The sequence below is a fragment of the Acanthaster planci genome, linkage group LG03 (assembly GCF_054643075.1).
Source record: "Acanthaster planci isolate LZ-2023a linkage group LG03, COTS_SCS, whole genome shotgun sequence".
NCBI classification, from domain to species: domain Eukaryota; kingdom Metazoa; phylum Echinodermata; class Asteroidea; order Valvatida; family Acanthasteridae; genus Acanthaster; species Acanthaster planci.
Genome location: NC_141779.1, coordinates 15,055,664 through 15,080,034, shown reverse-complemented (window position 1 = coordinate 15,080,034; position 24,371 = coordinate 15,055,664). Strand labels below are relative to the sequence as shown.

The 24,371-nt window shown below is 44.4% G+C and overlaps 1 protein-coding gene across 1 annotated transcript; it reads left to right on the top strand.

Annotated features, from left to right (window-relative positions):
- The first annotated feature begins 6,662 nt into the window (after nucleotides 1–6,662).
- On the top strand, nucleotides 6,663–22,488 carry LOC110990644 (uncharacterized). The gene is made up of 2 exons (XM_022255725.2): nucleotides 6,663–7,535; nucleotides 21,346–22,488. Exons 1-2 carry the CDS (start codon nucleotides 6,966–6,968, stop codon nucleotides 21,397–21,399), a joined length of 624 nt encoding a protein of 207 aa, XP_022111417.2. The 5' UTR covers nucleotides 6,663–6,965; the 3' UTR covers nucleotides 21,400–22,488.
- The last annotated feature ends 1,883 nt before the right edge of the window (nucleotides 22,489–24,371 follow it).

Sequence of the window (24,371 nt, the reverse complement as noted above, 5' to 3'; positions counted from 1 at the left end):
TAAACGAAATCGGGTTTCAAATGAAAAGCTTTAAAATGACTTAACTGGAGAGGTGCGTGCGCATTTCGTACTGGTTAAGGTGAGACCGTGGTTTGCTGTGGCTGGATCTCGTCCAACACAAGCAACGAGTGGCAAAGAGGTAATTGAGTACTGTCAAACAAAACACTGAACACTGCTCAAGACAGCAAATAATAGGATAAACGGAAGGACCAGTGGTCAACTGACATGCTTAGATTTGTTTCCATCAACATTTCGCCATACTTATGATTATCAGTGGCCATTCAAGGTGTGGGTTAAAGGTGGAGGAGAGAAGAAAGGAAGGCGTGCCGTGTTCATTGTTCAATGTGAAAAATGCTGATTCACATTGCGCCTGAACCGGAAAATGTCAGAGGAAAATGGAAAACTTGAGGATGAAAACGAAGAATTCTGGAGTAAAACAGTACGTGCAAAGAAACTGGTAGAATACATCTTGGAAATGGCTTCGGACAATAATGTGACTAGCTGCGGGAGGGGGGGGTCGTCCAACGGTACGATTGTGGGGAACGACCGATGAGAGGCATACCGGCATTCCATGACAAATATAAAAAATGCATAGAAGCTAGACGCAAAATGACGAAATGGCGCAGATCCCCAACGACCCATCTAACAATCTCACCGTGCTGCAGGGGGGGAATCTAGTGATAACAATGTAAGGTTTGAGATCAAAACATTACGTCGGTGATTTCTGCATGGCTAATTCACCAAACATCAGTGGAGATATATTTTTCAATTACTGTGCATCATTAAAAAGGGTGGATCGATCGTTCAGAAATTCCTGCCCCTTTGAGACCCAACAAGACACCAAATTTATAGCCTCTTACACCCAAAAGACAAAAGTTTACTATAAAATGTACCCCACCATCAGATAACGTGGTGATAATCATTCGGTAAAAATATTCTATTACTATTGCTGCCAAGACAAACTTATAACCTCAGCTCTCTCTCTTTTTTACAAGCGATTAAACACGTCCGTACACCCACGGTCAGGTTTAGGGACGAATGTGTTTTGATTGCCATAGTCATTATTCCAGTTACTGGTTAATTGGATCATTAAATTCTGCCACTGCTAGGGCCTGGTTCTGATCGGGCTGACGGTCCTCCAGAATCGTTTCCTTTTGTCCTCCGAGAGACTGAGGGGTGCCACTCATTTTTTTTGTTTTGTTTTCATTCCTTTTGGTCGAACCTCTTTTATCCTAAGGGTAGGGAAAAAAACGGGTACTCCGGGAAAAATGAAAAAAAAATCTTAGCGTGTGCGAGTAATGACAACAATAAAAGTTGTTGACGAAGGCGTGTTGCGACAAAATCCAGCCAGCGTTCGGTGCTTACGTAGTCCTGTTTTTTAGGGTGCTAGGGGCGCATTACGACGCTCGAGGGCATAATTTAGTAGCCTGTGGTGGTCTGAGTTAGCTAGGAGATTTGGAAAATGTGTGTTTTGGGCACACCTCTTGGCACCCCCCCTCCCCACCATTCAACCGTATACACACACGCGCGTACACCCTGTTGTGTGGGTGGGTGGGGGATTTTGGTTTTCGAATTGCATATAATGTAGCCAGGCAGTGGCATAAATCTGTGCTGCGAGTGGGCAGACTCCTGAAATTGCCTGTCCGTGGAAACATTTGAAACTGTGGGACGGGGCAGTTCATGATACATAATTATGCACCTCATGCATTTACGAGCTTGTGTGCTGAACATCACATCAAAGCAAAGCATGTCAAGTTGAAGTGCCTTTTCTGTCTACTTTGGCCAATGGGAAGTTCACAGTAACCTCAAAATACACAGTTTGGGTGTCCAAACAACAATAAAAGTGTGTGGGTGTGGTTGGGTGGGGAATTATGAAATGGCCCATACCCCCTGTTCAAAAAATGGTGGGTTATGCCCCACCCCGTCCCCCCCTCCCCTGAGAGTTACCCCAGGGACTGCACGGAGGTTGCCAGGAGCTAGTGGTACGAGTCAATTTGGTGCGTGAATGGTGGGATGACCGCTCTGGGGTGTTGGCTGTTGGCCGTTGTGATGTTTACGCTGGAAGGTGGAGGGAAGAGGCTCGAAACTGGGCGAAGAACCGAGTGAAATGAAACGAAATGCGATCGCATTGCTATTGAAACCGCTGCGAGTGGCTCAACTTCTGAGACTTCGTCATCAGATTTTCTTCCATGCTTCTAATCATGCACGAACGACCTTCAGTCATTACAGAGACCAAAAAGTCTTTCAGCACTGAATTACTAGAATCGAAAATATGAATAAACATACATTAGGCGTAGCTTCAGGCAATTAGGCAACACCTGTAGTGCTGAAGACTATTGACCTGCGGGTGCGTGCAGTCAACAAGCAACCCATAGCCTGCCGGACACAATTGTCTTCGCCCGGCTTGGCAAGTCAGCTCCGTTCCACAGTCAGAACTTCCTGGCCTTACTTTCTGCTTTAATCGATCCATACTCGGTGGATTTTTTTCGACTACAGGTTCGAAGTTTTCCCCTTCTTTCAAAGCCAAGGTCATTGTGGCTTCCAATTCTGTTGAATTATTCATTGACTAGTGATTTGTGACTGGCATTGACCGAAGAAAAGCCTAACGACAAGGCCTGGGGTAAGTCAACAACGTTCACGGTCCATCAATCGTATTGCATGCAAGGGCATAAAAGGAAGAAACCGGCGAAGCGTCGACATGCGGCCAAACAGCGAGTGATCGAATTGGGTAAAAGTGAGTGGGGTAAAACTGAATGAAGGTAATAGTGAGTGAGTGGGGTAACAGTGAGTGGTGAAAATAATATCTTGTGGGGAAAAAAGTTACTTCCTCATTTTTCGACATATTACTTCAAGGACCAAAGACAGCAAAGATGTTTTATAGATTTTTTATAGATTACCCATATGATTTTTAAAGTCGACTTTGCCTTAAGATGTATATCTTCAGTCCATACAGATTATACAGTCCATACAGATTTTGCAGAACAAAACAAGCCACACAAAACAAACTTAATGTACGTAAATTACGACATTAAAAGTAATTTCAGAACGTCATGTTGCGTCTATTTAAAAAAATGAACTTTCTGCACCTTAATGTTAAACGTCTGTATAACAATCGACATTTTTTGTGTTGCCTAACAACTTCCTAAAAGCAATCATTGACCGAAAGCATACGGATGTTAATCGGGGGGGGCTAATTTGCCTTTCACCGAATACTCCAACAAAAAGTGTTTACTTCTTAGGAGACCTTGTAAAACAGTTTAAGTTTTTAAGATTGGACTTTAAGCCATGAATTAATGTTTATCAATGCAGATGTCTCACCAAGTTACCTTAAAATCAAGTTCTCGACGAGATCAAAACTTGGTGCAAGAAACGCTTGTTACAAAACGCATATGGGCCTCGAGCTGGACCAAGAGAGGGCGCTATTTTCTTAGCAACAGCGGCTCCATTGGTCGGAAATAAACTTCGCTGGTTCACGAACAACTGGAAAATGCACGTGTCACGATCGCATTGCTAACAACAAATGAAATGCTTCCTATAGTGGTTCTTTTTAACAACCGATGAGGGGCTGCTTCTGCTCTAGGCGGATAAGGGTTCCATCAGCACTTCTCTTTGGAGAAAGGACTAACAATTCTGGTTAGAATCGGACAATACTCGCCCGACAGTAGTGATCTGGAACCGAGAAATTTGCCACGCGCTCATCTTGGGGCTTGGTTGTCTCGGCCAGCTCAGAGTGTTGAACATAAGTCTTATTTTCTCAGGTGGTCTAATTAATGTTAAACACGTTCATGACTTTTTGCGAAGAGTTTTCACAAGTGCAGTCCAGCACAGAAATGTCACTCATTTTCTTTCATTCATTCAAGTAATTTGACATTCCTAATTGATTTGGGTAATGAGCACTCGATGACATCGCCTCTGGACATATTTTTCTGGACTTTTGGAAATGTTTTCCCTCCATTCCATTCCCCCTTTTCTCATTTCCGTTCGCCTTGCACCCTTGTTGTTGTTTCATTTTAGCGTGCACGAACGTGCACTCCGTAGGCTGGGGTCGTCTTTCCCCAGTCCAAGTACAGCGGGCAGCGGGCACGGCGCCGAATCCAGGGGAAGTCAAGCGAAACAGACGGCCGGTCGTGGCAACGCAAGTCCGCTGTATCCAACTGTACCCCTCGCACGTGCGCCTCCTGCGCCCTGGGGCCCGAAAAAAAAAAGACGGGACTGTTGTTGGGAGCAACACCATGGAACAAGGCAGAAAAACAACATGAATTGGAAGATTTGCCGTGGACATGATCAATGGAGAATGCTCCCATCAGAGCGGGCGCCGGAATGAAGACCCCGCTGCGTGAACTTGAAAGTGCGTCTGGCATATTGAAGCTATTACTGATTGCACCGACTCGACTGTGCCCCAAACCACCAACCGACATTAGCTCTGCCCTTCGTGGTACGAGCATATTTGGATTTTAGAATAAAATGATGGATTGCATGAACTGCTATAATTGTGAAAACAGGTCAACCGCGAAGATCTGACGACTTGCCAACACTGTTACTATTTTACTACACGCAAAATAAGAATCGACTGCATTAATGCGCGATCAATCATGAATATGCAACGGAAACTGAACGAATCATTTCCGCCATAACATGGTTCAGGCGCCGTAAGCTATATGCTCAACGTGGCATGCCGCGTGTGTGTGTAAGATACCTATACGGAGCATTTTGCATGATGTAATCGGTTAGCTCAATGAACGTTGATTATCGTGACATGAAGTACTCGACACATCCAGAGCACAACCCTTTAACAGGTGGGTTTGAAATCAGGGAAGCCGGTGACATTTATATATTTCCTGTATGTTGCACCTTTGAAAGGGGGGGGGAGATGGAGTGGGTTAGCGTAGCGGTTCCTTCCACGCTTTGCATCAATGAGGCCCTTCTTGGCCCACGCCTTAAGTGCATTTGGCGTCCAGTCCATACTCGCTCTCGCAGGTTTTCTGCGGGTACTCCGGTTTCCTCCTGCCTCTAAAACTGAACCTTCTTCTGACACTCCGTAATGTGATGCTGATCCATAAAGGTTATGAATAATCGTATAGTTACTGGCGCAAAGAGCCTGAGTAGCTGAAAGCGCCATTTAAAACTACCACCACCACCATTTTTCCAACAGGCTCTGCACACGAGTCATAATCGATGAGGGCATTGTCAAACTCTCGACCGTATGCTCACACTTTCCCGACAGTCTGTATGGTATTATTTCACCCGAGTAAACCGTAATTGCGCTAATGTTGCGCACCGACTGCTGAGCCTTTTCCACGGACTTTTTTTATCGCAATGTGGGCGTAGATCTCAAACATTTACGTTGCCATAGTTTGACAGTTCATCCCAAAACTAGAGGGGGATATATCTCGATATCTGTTCCAAAGTAGCCATGCACACTTGACATAAGAAGTCAATATCGTACAGACTTTTGAAGAGACGGCCCTATCTTACTTTGGACTTCAGGGGAAAATCACCAGTGTTTCTGTGGTTCGAGGAATCTTAAATGGCACAATTCTGCAACTTCAAAATTTCCTTTCTATCGACTGAAAACGACTCTGGTTATTTGGGCAGAAGTACTGAAGACGACCGAACACAATTTTGTCTGACGGAACAATGATCCATAAAAAAAGGGCGTGGAGTTACATGCTAGACCCTTGTGAGATGTATCCTGATCAACGCGACTTCATCAGAGCTTGCTGATTGAAAAAAATTAACTCTGCCCCGTACTAAAACACTATGGCATGTATGTCATGTTCAGTATAAGGTTAATTCAATTTCCGTAAAACGATATTCACAATATAATACAAGTCAGAAAAAAATGGCAATTGGTGAGCTAGCTTCCGTTCACTGAGTTTTAGCCGTTACAGATTAAAAAAAAGGAAAGACCATGACGAAAAACAATCAGTACGCGGAGAGGGCGGATATTTATCCCCTGACGAATCAGCCTAGCCTCGAACACCCCCTCCCACATGCACACAGATCGAATGCACCCGGTTCATCCGCGCAATCAGCGATCCCAGCGCGAGCGAGCTCCTCGTTCGGCCGTCTGCGTTGGCGAGCTCGGCCGCCGGCCGCTGGCAGTTGATCAAAATTCATACAGACATATGAGCGAAGATTAGCTTTGTTAATCCGCCATGCGCTAATAGCGATGAATAAAAGTCATATTAGCACATACAATGAGCGCACAATGTGCGGACTTGTGGCACTGGGCCCACAACAATGGGCTCCCGAACGGCAGGACCCCGTCGTATTTTTCTTCCCCCTGAAAATGGACAACGCCGAAGGTTTTTTCTCCTCATGCATTATTAACGCCCTGTGCAACATCAACGCCAGGGACAAGTCTCTTGCCTTTCCTTGCATCACCGAATTCATTTGTTGCCTTTTCATTCCACCCACAAGCTCGGATTTTTCGGGGCCCTCAACTTAATGTGGACGGGGGACTAGTCGCAATCGCGCGCCGTGCGGCCAAACTAAGGACGCCATTGGCTGACGGAGTGAGCGTGGGGCGGGAACATTATTCGGCAGTGATTGGAGCGCAGACCACGACTATGACGACACTGCTATTTCAATAATTCGCATAGAATTTCGAGAAGCCTAAAAAAGACTGCAAAGAAACCTTGACGGGGGAATAGTTGAGAGTTTTGGATATTCTCAGCTGTGGAGAAAGTTCTTTCGCTTGCATATAAATCACCTGTTTTTGTACAGCATCCATCTATTTCTCCGGACTAAAGAAATTTAAGAAACTATTCAGTAAGTTTTTTAAAAAATGGAAAAGATTTAATAATCCTTTGGACTTTTTTCTAAAGCGTTAACAAGATCTTGATTTGGGGCCATTTTAAGTCTGTTAGTTCCGTTGAAAGGACAATCGTAGGACTTAGTTTCAACCTATTTGATTTCCAAATTTGACTTTCGCTACTGTTGATAATTACTTCATCAACGCCATGGCATTACCGCATTTGAGCAGCGACGCCATCGACGTGTGCCTCTCTCCCGCTTCCCTCGATGACGATTCTTGTTCCAGCGACGAGTCTTGCGATGATTTACTGGATTCCACCGTACCCCAAGACGGCAGCCAGCCCTCGATCCCCTCGTCAGGACCCAACGGTTCACAGGCCGGTGGGGTCCGGACGAGACGGAGGGGTAGCGGAAAGGGGAGCCCTGAGCACTCGGGGAAGAAGCACCACCGGCCCCCGGCACAGCAGAAGGAGAAGGAGCCTCACCTGGTGCAGCGGCGCAACGCCAGGGAGCGGCGCCGGGTTCAGCTGGTCAACGACGGCTTCGTGCGGCTCCGTCGGAAGATCCCGACCGAGCCGAGGAACAAGAAACTCTCCAAGGTGAAAACACTGCGCTCGGCCATCAACTACATCCTACATCTGCAGGAGACGCTGAATGAGGCGGCGAATCGACAGACAAGGATGGAGGAGATGGAAACGGTTGGGATGACGGTTGCTATGGCACACCAGGCGCAGCCACTCTACAACGATTGGCAACAGTACGACGTTCAAAACATGGTAAGAGTTTATCCAATTAGCAATCATATTGCACAAATCACGTTCATGAAGTCTTGGACAATATAACCTCCAAAGATAAAAAACTATTATTCCTCGACATCTGAAACGAAGATTGCAGTAGTTGGGCTTTTCCAATTTCGGTCCTGCCGATACTTAGTTATAGTGGCAGATCATGCATTCCAGAAAGGGGGCACGTGGCATTTACGACATTAACTACAGACGCTCTGAATCGTGGTGAAAACCAACCACACCAGTGGGGCATCCTTCCCTCTAAATATCGCATCCTAAGCCTTTCCTGATAGATGTCCTGAAAACGGTCTCCTCGAAAACAGATGTATAAAATGTCCTTTCCGACAAACCAAAAGTGCAACACCTCTGAATTCCCATGCAACGGGTCAGCTTCACGGAACTCAAAAAAAAAACCCGAAGGAATTTCAATTAATGAATTCTTGGTCTTTTATTTTAAAAGGGGGAACTTCATACATTTGACAAAAGTAAAACTTGTTATTCAAAAACCTAGCTGTGCTCCATACATTAAATTTTGATGACCCGAATTAAAGTTTTAAAGAGACTACGTTGACCTGACTGGAGGCCTGCAGGTTTCTTACCTGTCAATTTGGGTGTCATTATGTACTTCGTGTCACACTTTTACCCACTCTTGGGTTACGTGCTCGGTTCAGAATAGTGCTCCCAAAACCGCTTTAAGGCTGTGGACACTCAGCAATGAGAAGCGGTCTGACCATTCTGTTAGAATAATATTGCTATAGCCAAAATTGGAAATATTTTCAATTGGGGCAATTAATTGGAACTACCCGAAAGGAAACTAAAATTTGTCCATTTTCCATCCTTTCTCATTCCTACAAATATTAAATTAAAAGAAAAAAATACAGGAATCATCCAATTAAGGATGGTCTAATTGTGCACAGGGCTTATTTAAGTTAATTACGAGATAACCAGTAAATTACGGTATTAAGAACATAAATATGGCGCATTCTGTATATATAAACACTCTGGGACAATTCTGTGACCTTTCAAAGACTTCAGAAGTTTATTTATAATGAAGAAAATGCAAAGGTTCAATTTGTGAATCTTTCTGTGAACACGCACAGAACAATGTACTGTACACATCCCTTACTATATTTGCAGTTTTTAGCAAATCTCAAAAATATTATACGACACCATAGCGTTTCCAGTTTGATGAGATGGTAATCGATGTATTGAACAGTGAAAAACGAAAAAAAAAACTTTTTTTTCCAAAACGTATCCTTCGTCTTACTTTGACGACTTACAAAAAACAGTACTGCAATGGGGTTTGTTGCAAAGCAACAGTGATTCATATCTCAATCTGTATCGTGTTGGTGGTTTGTATACAAGTCGCTTTAATCCAGAATATTGGGAATATTCCAGAATAGTTTGGTTGGCATAATCATGAACAGTAAAGAAAAACAGTCAGAAGGCCCAGGCCCACGCAAATGTTACACGACTAAGATTTGGCAAAGATTTAATTATTCGAACAGCTAAAACACAAAAGAAAAGGGAGAGAAAGGCAAAAACGCGCAGCGACTGGTGAGTTCAGCAAGACGTACATGCAGATCACTTGTCAACAGACAAACGATTAGGAAAAAAATGAAAGAATCCTGAAGTAATAAAGTGGTCCGATATCTTTTTCTGAGAACCCCGTGTCGCGAAACGTCCCAGCGTGACCCACCCCCTCCAAACTGACGGGAATCAATTTCGACTGTTGGTTTACCACACACCGGCCGGCTTTTCTTGCCAAAGCCACACGCGATTGGTGTTTCTAGCTCCCAGTTTTTTTTTTCCAGCGCGGCGCGTGCCAAGCTACCGTGCCTCGCTCCTTGCCGGCCGTGGGTCGCGTGGCCAAGAGGGGGCAAAGAGAATCGCGCAAGCCGGGGAGTTTCCTGCTCGAGGAACCGCACAAACCGGAGCCCGCGTGCGTCGACATCATAGTTTATCCAAGAGATTCTCGCTGGTTTTGTCCCGGAGACAAGAGTCAGTGGTCCAGGACAAACTTCGGTGAATTGATGGAAACGTGATTGACAGGCAAACACGGTGCTGTAAAGACGAGCCTGAAAATGAGGAAGACTTTTTCTCAGGGGAAAAAAATTAAGAGGTTTTGTCCAGATGGGAGCGCATGATAATTGTCTGATGTGGCAACAGTTTGCTTTGATCATTCGCGGTGTTTACGAGTTCGCAAACTCAGGGATATTGTGGTTGCATCTCCAATTAATTACACTTTTCAACCCGCAAACGTCAGCATTTTAGATATTTAGTTAGATATAATACTTATGTGTTTTGTTCAATCATGTATCAAAACAACTTGGCTGCTGTTGGTAAATGCAATTGGTGTTATGTTTACATAGGCCTAATTACGACAAGAAGACCTGAGTTTAAGAATTTTAGTTTAGGACAGGTTATCAATAGTGACCAGGTAGTCAGACAGTATAAACTGTATTGAAGCTCCATCATCAACTTCGGAGGGAGACGACATAATGCAACTCATCAGGAACAGATTTAAATCCCAGTCTAAAATCATTATTTTACACATATTCGGATAATTTGAAGTTATCTGCCACCGGTATAAAATTTCATTTCATTTTCCTGAGAGCAAACTTTTTTTTGTTGCAATCGGGCATTTAGTGCCCTTCGCTCAGCGTGTATTATAATCGCTATACAGCACCCTGTCGTCAAGTAATGTCATTTTTGTCTCGCGTAGTCACGCATTGTGCGCCGCACTTCAGTTAAAACGAATGTTTTCGAAAACGGTCCCAGGCCGGCGAAAGGTGCCCATCTCCAGCAAAGCGAGGCGAACTAGGCGCGGTCATTGAACGGGGCACGAGACCATTTTTTTTTTTTTAATTTACCGAACACCATGGGGTTTGCTGGTATACTGCGGATTACCCAGAACTGTCCATATCGTTGGGTTCGAAAGTTCTTCCCTCGGAAAATCACGGGTGAACAAGACCAACGTCCTTGGCCTTGATGCCGCCATACCCATTCAAAGAAGTCTGTGATCCGCTTATTCAGAGCTAGTTCCAAATTCTTGCACTGAAAACGTTGACAGCAATTTCAACTTATACTTCTGAATTCTATATACACCTTGATTGACATAATTTTATAAAGAGAAATTCTGCATTGTGGCTTGAATAATGCTTTATAACCCTGAACACAGATCCCAAGGGTGGGGAGGATGTTTCCCCTCACCCTTTGTCCCCAGGGATGGACTACGGGATCGTCCAAAGATATTTGTACCGAACACTTGAAGATGTTTTAATACAAATTCAAGTGACTTTAAGTGAACGATTTTTTGCGTTGTTTTGCGACGCACTCTTTCTATTTTCTGTATCCGATTCGTGACTTCGTCCTACACGCGGACGCGCCACTGATTGCCTGCTCTCATCAGACGAACACTAAAGTTGCGCGCTAACTTCCGGTTACTTAGTTCCATATCCGGTTCGTAAGTGTGACGTCACTTCAGTTTAAACCACGCATACTGCACATGCGCTGCACATAGAGTTACATACATTGATCGCCGTTTACATGGTACCATGAAATCGGAAGTTAAGGCGCAACTTCAGCGATCGTCAAATGGGAGGCCGTGTCCAAAACGGGCTTCCAGAGCTACGGCTACGTCTATTGTCGACGCGTCTCTACGCATTTCCATTGGAGCGAAGACCTAGACCTAGCTCTAGACAAGAGATTCGGATGCAACCGGAGACTGCAAATCGTGGCGCGTTCGCCTTGGTGACGAAGTCACTTACGAACCGGATAACTCCATTGATCTTCATGATGTGATCAATGTGTGTAACTGTGCGCAGTGGGCGTGGTTTAAACTGAAGTGACGTCACACTTACAAACCAGATAGACATTCAAGTGCCATATCACACTTGTCGGATTTCCTGATGGACGGTAATTACAATCACTTAGGTGCTTTACACGACTTAGGTGCTTTATCATATTCGTTTTACATTAGTGAATGTTTATGACTGCAATGGTAGGATAATTTCATGCATGTGACAAAATATCTGTCGCCACATGAAATTATTCTTACCACTGAACGAATGTGAAACATTGATTTATACAATGACTAGTCCGATGAGATGCCGTAACTGCGGTGGCACTGCACTCACACGCACATTCTTCAGCTTGACGCGCGCGTGCGGTTGGCAAATCACGACACCCTATTGGTCGAATAGGCATGTAACGCGCGCGTACCACCTGTCCATGAGCGTTGTGCCACCGCAGTAATGGCTTCTAATTCTGGTCGTTGGATTACATTATACCTGCATAAATTCTCTTCTGTTACAGGAGAACACATCCGTCCCGCTTGCGTATTTAAGTCCGTCATTTTACTAATTTAACGGATTCGTGTGCAAAACACTATACACCCACTGGTAGTATAGACGGGTTTCCGTCGCGAGATTCTTTTCCTCTTTCTAACTGGGAATGAGATCTATGGCCAGAACCAGTCAAGTGAAATTCTATTCAACCGGTACCGCTGAATAGAACGACAGGTGATCAACGCGATCCACCCATCAGATGACAGGGAGATACGTAGGTATTCTAATCAAGACTACACAGAATACGTGTCGATCTGTTCTTGGTAGAAAATGGATGTCTACATTCAACGGCAGTGCTGCTCACGTTTCCGCGTTTATAACGTAATAAGTAAACTTGCCGTTTTCCAATGTTCTGTTCTCTGTAAATAACTGTTTATAAGAGAAAGATTTTCGTTTCTGTTACCAACAAAGAAACTAAATGTTTTTGCCCGTAATTTGGCCCGCTTCACTCGGTGCATTATAATGAGAGTTAACAATTCGTGTGGCTGTCCATAACTCAGCTTTTTAATGGTAAATTTTGGAAATTGGAACTTCGCCGCCACTCGCCGACGACTTGGCGACTGGAGCGGTGGGTGTCATTTCCGATGCACCAGCCCCAAATTCCCCACACCTACCCTATTGGCGCCATCCCCCGCGTTTGCCCCGACAAAATTACAAAAATGTCATGGCCGTCTCAGGGTCCTTTACGGTCTGGCGAGAAGGGAATGCACGAATATCGTTCCTTCCGTTTAACCGACCATCGCTAGCAAAATGACCACCTACAACCAGCGATGCGTTGAATATTACCCACCGGCGGTCTGACAGTTCCCAATAACTACATACGTATTGTTGATGTCGTTTCGCGATCATTTTTCATTTTTCCTTGAGCAACTATAAATGTGTGAAAGCGTATACTTATTGGCGAGATTAGACAAGCAGCCATGGATCGGCACGTCTGACATGCTCCACGCTATCGGATCTTTATCAAAATAGCAAAGATAATCTTCAAGCAGGACACTTGAGGTGTCTCCCTAAAATCGTTGATCCGAGGTAGCAACAATGAACCATTTAGCTGGCCACAGACCCACTGAAATTACATCCTTTGCCAAGAGAACCAATTATCCCATTACATCTAAACGCATCATCTTATGCTCAAGTACCCGTGCCGGAGACTTGTCTCCAAAGGAGCCAGAGAGGGGGGGGATTCACAGGGAGCGAATTTCCATTGAGCCAGCACCCAAGCGTATGCTACCGATATTGACTAGCATGCTTTTTCTCAGCGGAGCCTGCCCGTGCTCGTGCGAAGAAAGTTAATGGAGCTTGTTTGGTTAAGTAGGTTAAAAGCCCAGGGAGGTACCATGAGAACTGGACGACATATACCGAGGGGACCCGGGGAGACGCAAGGCCGGCCACGCGCTATACCAACGCACGGCCTGTGTGTTTTCGCGGGAGATACTGAGTCTACATTGGGGTCGCTTGAATTAGTCTGGTCTGGTCGGTTGGTTGATCAAGCGAGCGGCACAGCCTTGCCCTCATAATATCCAGCTAGGCTAATAATCACAAGCCCGTGGATTTTACAAGTCTGCGGTTTAGTTTAGGCAATTAATTTTTCATGAGATAAACTTTGAGAGACGGTTTTATTGAGCTCTCAATTGGACGCTCGAATCATGAAACAAAAATCCAGGTTATCAATTCAGAATGTTGTTTGGCCGTATTTGTTAATTTGATTATTCGTTCTGCCGAAACCAGCTACAGCCTTGTGCAATTTTGAAATTATTTTTGGGATAAGACAATTTGGAAAATTTGATCCGGCGGGTCCTCCAATAAATTAGCGAAAAGAACTTTGCAGTGTCTTTAAAAAGAATCACACCCGTTGTGTTAACTTAAAGGCCGACAGAGAAGAATCATTCCAGATATGTATTCCTCATTACCCGACATGTATGATCGAGGAAGCATTATGTGCCAGGATATGCGTGGCTAAGTGTAAAATTGCCCTCCTCATTGAACTCTGACGATTGAAACTACCGCCAAAATTTTTGACGAAATGTTTCGACTATTCAACTTACGAATAACAATAAAAGATATGTCCCAAGTTGTATAGCCACCTCTCGTGCGGAGTTGGTGTATATTGGACGGTGGACTTGTAATCATGATATTGTAACGTAAACAAACAACGTGGCGAGCTTAGCCCGTTGCTCCTCCACATTCCCCCCCCCCCAGCCGCCCATGCGCACTTTGCAGTTCAAACAATCTTCCCCTCGCTGTCCCAATATTGCCGACAATACGCCGGTCGGGCCCCGCCATTGACTGATACAGGTGCATCAACGGGCAAGGACATAGAACCACCAGGCCCGATCGATGCTCCAGTCACAAGTCAAAGGCAGTCCAAGAGGGGAACGCTCCTTCCCCCTTCTCCACCGGGAGCTAGCTGAGTCGGTAAACTGCAGCCGTTAATCCAATCCGTCGGAAAATTAATATTCATACTGTTTTTTTTTTTGAGGGGGTGATGTGTGTTTTGTGCCTTCTCCACATATCTGGGTCCTGTAAGTCGCTCAGTCTGATTAATATCGGGGTGTAATGTGGTGTACGGTGGTTGTTTATACACGCCACAGCAGCCACTGTTGGGTGAGAGGGCCCACACGGGTGGCCGGCCCGCTTGGGATGTTTAACCAACCTGGTAAATCCGACAATGGAAGCAGTTTTTGTCCCCACGTTCGGGCGTATAAGCCCCCGTTTAACAATAACATTTGCGTTCTAATTTTCCGTTGTGAATCTGCAGGGTTTGCTGGGTGAGTTTACAAAGGATTCGACGGACGTGGATTCATTGCAATAATTTTATTGATTTTCCCGAATCGTTCGCAATTAAGGAAATTCAATCACGGCTCGTGTCAACTGGCCTGACGTGGGGGACGGAACAACCGCCAGCAATGAAAGTATTACATTGTGAGATTCAAAGGACAGCTAGTCGGCATTTTTGCATTAGTGTACCGAAAATGAGTTAAAACACACAATAGTCTTACTTTTAGATTTTAAAAACCGACTTAATAAATTCACTGCATGGCATACAAGGTGTTCAAACAGATTGCCGCATGTTCTATTTACAAAGACAAACCTGTATTGACGCTGTAGGTGTAGAATTTACCCTCGCTTAACAACAATGTTCCAGAAGGGCTTGGTTCAACATGAGCTCACTGCACGAACCCCCCCCCCCAAAAAAAAATAACTCAGTGGTAAAAATTCGGGAGCGCCATCTACAACCCCGACTCGACGCCCGTGGCTGGGCTCACTGCGACCCTCTCGGGTTCCCAATTCACCTGTCACCTCGCATAGCGACAAATCTCTTGATATTCTCGGCGGCTACGCCAAGCCCTTTGTCAGCGCAAAAGCCTAGCAACCCTGTATACTTACAACTGTCTATTGTTCTTGTTGCCATGTTGCAGAAATAGCTCCGTTGGCCCAAGATGACGAAAAAAAAAAAGACTGCCCAAATTGTGATGAATAAAACTTCTCATCAAAAATGACATTGATTGTATGTACGCGCGATTTTTTCTTATCCTTCGACAAGCGACCAACAGACATGATATGAATTCATTGTCTGTAAACTCGACGAGGGGGCTTGTAATTAGAAGTGTTCGCCGTACACACTCTTGAGTGCTGAGGCCTACAGGGGGTCCCCACTTCAGCCGATTTGCGTCAGAGACGAGCGGAGTCGGAGCGGGACCGGCCTCCGCTGACGGACCGCCAGTTCTTAAATAAATATGAAACGGAGTATTCCATTATGCACGGTTCACAATGACTGGCGTCTTGTTTTACAAAAACGAGCTGGTAGAAACCAAGGTTTCAGTCTGAAAATTTGACATCCTTTTTTTGTCTTACGAGATCAAAATCATACACCTTTAGAAGTAATGTCAGACGTAAGGATAAAAATGGAAGCAAAATTAGAGAAACTGCACAAAGACTTAAAATAAGCAATTTTACAACACAATCGAAACGGTTTAACGGTTTGCTTTTCCAATAACTGAAAGTCATATTCATAACTTCGGTAAATAGAGGGCGATTTTTTTTTACCCTGAATCGGAGAAATAATCATCAGTCTTTGGGTGATAAGATCGTCCGGGGTGTACAGCAGAAGCGACAGGGCACCGAGCGACGATGAAAAAAAACCAGGCCGACTCCTCGCTGCCCCCCGGCGGGATGCTTGTCCAGTTGCGGGCGCGTGCCTCCCCGGTAGAGGCACCCGGTAGCTCAAGGGGGTCAGCGTGTAAATGCTTATCGGGACGAAGAGTTCCCCCCCCCCAAGAAGACGAGTGTAATCTGGGGGTTTTGATTCTGACATGACTTATGATCGGGACAGTTATCAGGTGGCCTGTGGGTGATGGATGGGCCTATCCCTTAATAAATATATCTGCAAATATTGTGGAATGCTGGTGAAGATTTCTATTAGGTAGGTTAAAGTAATTAATCCACTGTTGCTGTAGAACATCTCCATTGACAACCATAAGTTGTGGACGCATTGCCAGTCATATTGTAAAGTACATGTTCTTCCAAAGAATTGAAAAGATTGAAACAATGACACCTAGCGCAAATTACTAGAAACATTTTGAGCCGAACATGCTGCAGGCTTCTCCAGTTTGTTTCAAGTATAGTGAGGAAAACGTGCCAATCCTTTGTGACGAGTTAGCCAACAACCGCCACCAAATTAAAAAAAAAAGTAAATGAATCAACAACGCTTTCACAAGACCAATTTGGGTTTGTTAAGCCCACAAAAGGCTTGACATGAACCACCGACTGGAAAGCTTTTGTGCGTGCGCTACAGAAAGCACTGTTGGACCGTGATATTTCATTGGGGCACTGCGCGCGCGATTCGGGAGGGGCGGTGGTACATTATCATTTTTGTTTATTATCTCCACAATCTTTTCCCCCATTCAGAATCGGGGAAAAAGTAAAGCCATGTTTGGTATTCATGACGCAACTGGTGCTACAAGACCGCTTATTGTGCCGACGAATTATCTTTCCCATCTTCTTGCAATACGGGGATGGGGTCCTAACGCTGTTGCATGAGTGGAAATATTGCAATGCAGGCTTTTATGTGTACTGAGGCCGCCATGCGTTTCAACCTTCAGAAAGCGGCCGCTTTGAACTTCACTGGGGTCTCCAATTGCACACACACAAACCCTTCAATACAATAAGCAGGAGACATGATAAATGGGAGGACGGTTTTTATCCCTCTGTACTTTAACATCGTTTGGTAGATAGTTCTTGGCTTTTAAGTGAATGGGTCGAGGGACTTTTCTATCAAGCTGGTGAATTGATTAAGCTGTTTAAAGCTGGGTGTTGTGATGGAGCGCTCAAGCGCCCCATCCACCTGCAAGTTCCTAATCAACATCATTCACGGCGTTCAAATTTGCTCTGATAAAGAGCCTCCGTGGCCCGTCCGTACCGTGGATAGTGCTCAGTGATCCAACTACCCATGGGTTTGACAGGCAGGCACAGCCGGCCATGCGATTTGAATGACTAGTGCTGCTGCTCTCAGAACAAGAAATTTCGCCGGGTGAACCTGGAATGAGTGTGGTTTCAAATTTGTCCCCAAAGCTATAAGTTACCAGGAAGCTTAATTGTAGGTGGTCCTTATTCGTCATGTTAAAGGCACTGAAAATAAGAATATGCGAAAATTACACCAACCAATCAATAGGAATGAGTTCAAAGGAAATTACTTGATGGCCCCCCCTAATTGAAACACGTGTTCACAGTAACATTTGAAAAGTACAAATGCTGCTGTGATATGCTGGTGAGACACTGCTCAAATTAAGGATTTTCCGTTTAAATTTTCGAACCAGGAATTGGCTCAATATTGAAACCACGCTGCCATGTACTTACAGAAGAGAGTTTACCAGAGCAAAGCATTGCAAAACTGTAGCAACTTTTTGTGCTGAAATAACCGTAACAGTTGAGATTTTTGTCTAAACTACTATCAGTTTTGCTCATGAATATACATTGCATGAACATTAAACACACAAATACTGTCCAAGTTGCAAAACAAAGAATTGAAATATACTTAAATGGGACGCAAAGGTGCACTTTTAAGTGGTGCATTATAAAAATTACATTGCATAAAAAGCCCCTTAAAGCGAAAACCGCCCATTTTCTTAAAGTAATGCATTTAACTGTTTAAATAATTATACTAATTTTTTCTAATCTCTAAGGTTATTTCTCCACGCCTCTCCTCCCGAGCATTCAAGATTTCACCCCCAAACAAAGCCTACACACTGCAGGGTAGCGTCTAGTAGAAATCTTGTTGCCAACCAAGGCGAATTGATTTCCGGTAGCAATTGTGACAACCGCCTTCCATTCCCCCCGGTCGAGAGGCACATATCTTCGGCGTTCTCTGACCGCCTCGCGACCGCTGCCGTCCACGGGAAGACAGTCGGCAATCAATCAAGGCTTCGCGGGGACCATTACTCCGTGGACGTGTACACGGACGGAGGCCTGCAAGCAAAACCAACGCGCACCGGGGGAAAATATCCACCAAGTGATGGGGGCTACCGTGCCGCTGATTCGCTTAGGGTCAAAAACCTCTTTGACAGAAAAAAAATTCGTCGGCGGTCCCCGGGCCACTGCTAACACTTAGTAACCTCTCAGTCTTTGTGCTTGAAACTGTTACAATACAAGTGTATATACACTTGTTCCAAGGGCTATTGTTATGTCCTTCGGCAGAATTGGAGTGCTGATTAGTAAACGGCTTACATCAAGGAAGTTTTGGGTTAATATCTGACATGGTGAATCGAATCAAAGGGAAAGAGCTTAATTTCGTAACGCGGTCATTCTGGTTCAGACAAAACAGCGAACTGATTTAATTTCGAACACCTCATTCAATGAAACGACCGTTTTCAACACGAAATCTGAGTGGATTTTAAACAAAACCCGGGCATAAAATCTTGAAAATTTAATTCAACTTTTGACTCATTGTAGGCCTACCGTACTTTGGGTAGGTCTCAGTGCATTTTTATCTGTGTTTGATCCACTAAATGAACTCGAATGAAATGCTATACCGCATTGGACACGAAACTAACCAAAAAGCCAAAGCGTTACGCCATGCATAGCGTAGCTGTGCAAATAAATCGTATTCAAATGTATGCATACTCCAGGACCCGCAAATAATGAGACAGTTCGGTATTCCAACAGCGCATACTCAGTGCAAAGCTAGATCCAACAGCGCATACTCGGTGCGAGGCTGAATCCAACAGCGCATACTCAGTGCGAGGCTGAATCCAACAGCGCGTACTCAGTGCGAGGCTGGATCCAACAGCGCATACTCAGTGCGAGACTGAATCCAACAGCACATACTCAGTGCGAGGCTGGATCCAACAGCGCGTACTCAGTGCGAGACTGAATCCAACAGGGCATACTCAGTGCGAGGCTGAATCCAACAGCGCGTACTCAGTGCGAGACTGAATCCAACAGGGCATACTCAGTGCGAGGCTGAATCCAACAGCGCGTACTCAGTGCGAGGCTGGATCCAACAGCGCATACTCAGTGCGAGACTGAATCCAACAGCACATACTCAGTGCGAACTATTTGGGAAAGGGGGGTGAGCTAGCCAGACAGTCTATCCGATCAGCGCAGCAAAGACCCCAGCTCTTTGAAATACCTAACTGGCTTATTATGCCCAACAACTTAACACAATTAACAGTCCGCTTTGCAAAGAATCTCACTAACAACGCGACTATTACTGATAAAAAGAAAACAAACAATAAGTTTGCTTGTAAACCAATTACAAAAACCACCGAGGTTGCCCACTCCAAAGTGGCCCGACGATTATTAAGTGCTAACAGATACTAATGAATATCAATCATGTTTTGATGATGTATATTAAATCTGAAAGCGGATGACTGAGGCAGGTGATCTCACCGGCACAGTCCCGGGAAAGCAGGTGATTTTTCCCCTCTACAAAACCCCCGGCCTGGCGCGACCAGGCTGGAATTAATAACTCCGGAGATTCCTGTCATATTTCTCGGAGGAAACTCATTGAAAAGAAACTGCACCCACGGAGGGAGAAAGACACAGAGAGACGGCAGAAAGCGAGGAGGAAAGAGAGAGAGAGAGAGAAGGGTGGGGAAATGCATCTAATTCCCGAGGAATAATATCGCCGGAGCCAGCAAGATATTGACGGCGGAACTTCGGCAGGTGATTTGGGGAGTCCGTGTCTATAGGACGCGCTCGTTCGCAGCCCTTAGCGCTCCGGGCTTTCTATCGATTTTAGGCCCCCGTGATTACGGAGCGTAATACACCAAAGAGCTGCAGATCCTAGCTACAATTCGGTTTGGGCCATGAATGTAGGTACATTGGGATGCGACGTAATTGTCAAATTCAGATTTATTTCCTCATTAACAATTGAAAAGCGCACAAAACACATCGCTAAAAATGCTCCCTGGTGGTCCGAAAAAAAAACTGTCATTTTTTATAATTAGTTTCCTGGCAAAATCCTGAAATTAAAATATGGTGAAGTTCCAATAAAGGTTTTCACGGCAGAGAGTGCAAGAACCGTAAGACCACTGTGACTTAAAGACACAACAAAAACGAGGGAAAATCCAGAAATAACGGCGGTGCGCTGTAAGAGTGTAGACGAGGCCCGCGGGAGGCAATTGTTACAGCGGCCCCGCCGCAACTCACTGCAGGTGCAGAAACACTCCAGCAGGGTTCATCCACTTCCGCTCCAACATCTAGCCCAACTTCCGGCAATATTTCTATAGCTTCCGGTTGACAGGACAGATTCTCCTCATGAAAGCTAATGAGGATACCGCTGCGGCCGCGCACATCCAGAAGAACTGACTGTGCACCGTCGAGTGGCGTTGTATGATTGAATCAACAATGCAGCACTTCTCGACGTGGGATCGCGCAATTGATCGGATCTGTCGACTGCGGGCTCGAGGAAGAGGGTCCGCCACAACTTCACGGAAGACAAAAAAGCACATCTCAATAAATAGACGACTTCTACACTGTCAAAAACATTCAGTGTTTCAATTTTGTTGTCTGCAATGCAATGCGATGTTCAAAGAAGTTGGCTTAGAATAATAATACAATACATTTACGAAGAAACAAAATGGGTGATACGTCTGCTGACACGACAGTAAGATCCATTATCAGAGAGGTTTAACGACCTTCCTCGGACGGTTTTCCTTTGCACAGCAATGACGGGCAATCGTAACCACCGGTATGGGTTAGCTTGTTCTATATTCTCAGGCTAACGCGGGTACACATTTCCAAGATAATGGGTAATTTTGGTAAAACAGAAACGAACAAAACGTGTTAGTCAACTTGGCATCTAAGGAACATCCCGAACCATTCCACGATGATTCGGTCTGATCAAATCAGGAAAGAACTTGTTAACCAACAGCCTGACAGGACGGCAGAACCAGGCTGTTCTTTAAAAAAATCTTTCTCTTTTTTTCTCCCTCTCTCGTCTTGTTTCGTAGTGCAATGGATACAGCGACTACCCGATAGAGAACCACCCGGGATACTATTACTAGGAGATGTAAGCCTCGCTACAGCAAGAAGAACTATCGATGAGCAGGTTAGAGGGGGAGCAGTGGGTGTCCAGCGTCTTGAGATTTCTTTAGCGGTACACCGGGGGTTTGGAACTGCAGTCGGTGGTACGTCGTCACAAGGGACAAGCCCGTGTGGTTCCAACCGACTCACGCACTATAGCGCAAGGACCGTGGACGATAGGGTATCTACTGAGGTGCGTTGTTGGGGATTTCCAGACGACGGTCCTGTCTCCAGAGTGCAATTTCACAATGCATCATGGATGGATGTGAGATTTTGGATACTAGAGACGAATTGGAAATGATCAAGTTTCTCGCGATGATCAGAACGATTTCTGTCAATATTGTACATATAATTGCAACTATTAGTATTTATTATATCATTTTCGACGCCGTGTATTCAGAAAGAAGACATTCAAGTGGAATATGTATATAATAAGGCAATGAAGAACTAAACTCTTCAGATTAAGTTTTAATAACTATTTACAAATCGGTGTTACTGAAATAGAAACAAGTGTTTACGACGTGACCAACTGAAGAACGGTAGTAATAAAGGGTACAATTTGAAATTATTGAAATTGTATCCTTTATTATATAAAGCCTTTAAATGCAGTTTACTGCATGTCTTCTCGACGTCACACCCAAAAATTATGCCATTAAAAACCGACATAATCCTTTGGCTGTAAAATGCGCCACGTAAGCGAGTTAAGGTGTATAAAATATGTAAGTTTCGGACTGTAAGTACAGTAAGTTCATAGATCTAAATGAATGTGGAATACAATAATTCTCTGATGTTAGTAGGTCAACACAAGATGTAATAAAATGGATTGTTGGTTTAACAAAGTTTTCGTTCACATGGGTTAAAAATCTGCGTAGGGCTGAGGTTGGATGTGCAATTCTCAAAGAAATTCTACACAACTTAGGCTGTTTCGTCATTGGGGAGAATTGTATGCAAATCGTGGTGATGAGTTTTTCGTCTTATTAGTTAAACGGGAAGACTGATCTTGAATAGCTTCGATTTACAGACCACTTATGCATTAAATTGTAAGAAACCAGCTTATCAGTTCATATGAACAGTAAGCATCATGCCCTTTGCTATTACCAGTCAAGTCCAGTTTTGAGGGTGCTTCATTCGAAGACATATATGTGATATTCCTAAAGTGAATCATTTATTATCTAATGCCGTCCAAGTTGGGATCTGGATGTAGACAATTGTAGATGAATTAGCTCTCACAATCCCAAATCCTCCGATATCAATATGATTCCTCTGATATCAATATGATTCCTCCGATATCAATATGATTCCTCCGATATCAATATGATTCCTCCGATATCAATATGATTCCTCCGATATCAAAATGATTTTTACACCCAGGGGGAATAAGGAGTTTGGGTTAAGGCAAACTGAGTAGGCCCAGTCAACAAAGCCCAAAGTACCGGCACTGCATCGTACCTAATTCTATTCAACATTTAATAAGTACATTCATGTATACTATACTACTAAGTTACCAGTCTCTTATGGTTATCGTGCCAAAAATGTCAACTAAAGAGATGTCAAGAAAGTCTAAAATCATGACTACAATTTGCCTACCAAAATGATAGCTGATGGTGAATGGGGGGGGGCTTGGCTCATGGACCAACAGCGAAGAATGATCTTTAGAACATAAAATGGTTGATTACTTGAAGGTAACGGCAAATCGGGGTTTTTTTTAAGTCTCCGAATCAGCTGCTTACGGCTGAGCGTTACGCACGCGTCCATGGGAAGTGACTGCAGCCGTTATATAATTGTACGTATTCAACGGCTTCCGTAAGCTCAGCATTATTTCTAGCCGAAGCCATAACTTCTAGACACAGTCTTCTGACAAGTGAAGTGCGCCATCGTTGTGAACTAGTGTTGAGAACCCACTGTCATATAACTTTGTCCATGCACTCGGGATTATTGTCAAAGGACCAACATGGCGCAGAACTCATTGCAAGTTTTATAAATTTACAGTTCAAACATTTCACAGAATCCAGGCCTTGAATTCGAACATCGTAAACATAACTTGGATAATACTACACAAAGAAGGTCGGTACAAATTCGAAGCGCAGCAAACTTTTATCTTCTGCAGTCGTGCATTCAATGCAGTCTAGGGGCGTTTTCCAGTACTCAACTTCGTCTCCGTCTCAGGCTTCGTTCCCAAAACCAATCCCCGGTTGTGGGCCTGAAGCGTTTAAATTACATTAGATTACTGTATTTTGTGGGCTTTCGTGCATCTTTTTTGATGTTCTGTGGCACTATTACACTGAATACTGCGCTTACAGCTTCAAAATCAGCTAGCAAAAAACAGTTGAAGCCTGAGACGGAGCCAAAGTTGAGTATTGGAAAATCTTATTTTATCTTGCGTGAAGCGCCACCAGCCCATAATCAAAATGAACTTACCTTGATTTCCCGGGATTTCTGAACTTGAACTCCTGGTTGTGCATACTTTCTTGGTTGGAATACTAAGTCCCATGCTCAATCAGTCAATCCAAGACGATAAAGTTAACGTAGCTAATCCTTCTGTTCACTGGACATTTAAGCTCTCACGAAGCACGGACTATTGATCTTTGACGACCTTCGAACATACTGCAACATCACTTGACAACTGAACTAACCTCCTTCGCACTGCCTCCTTTCCTCAGACTCTTCAAACAGTGCTCCAACAAGAATTCTTCCGTTACGTGTTTTACAGAACCACTAGCACAGCAAACCCTGCACACAGGTTTCCAGTAACTACCAAATGTTAACAGGGCGGAACTATTTTGTCTTCGACAATGGAACTGCATCATCACATTGTCCAATGCCCAGTCATTGTGACAACTTTACAACTCCCAAAAAGCGCTCGCTGAGATGAATGGAATTTGGGAAATTCTTCGAGTACAAAGCCAAGTCTTTCATTCCTTCGCACAACTACATACCTAAGCCAAGCAAGCAC

Excerpts from the sequence above, each read along its gene's own strand:
- LOC110990644 (XM_022255725.2), top strand. The coding sequence starts at position 6,966 with ATGGCATTACCGCATTTGAGCAGCGACGCCATCGACGTGTGCCTCTCT. Across the intron at positions 7,536-21,345 it reads AGTACGACGTTCAAAACATG|TGCAATGGATACAGCGACTA; the intron begins GTAAGAGTTTAT and ends CTTGTTTCGTAG.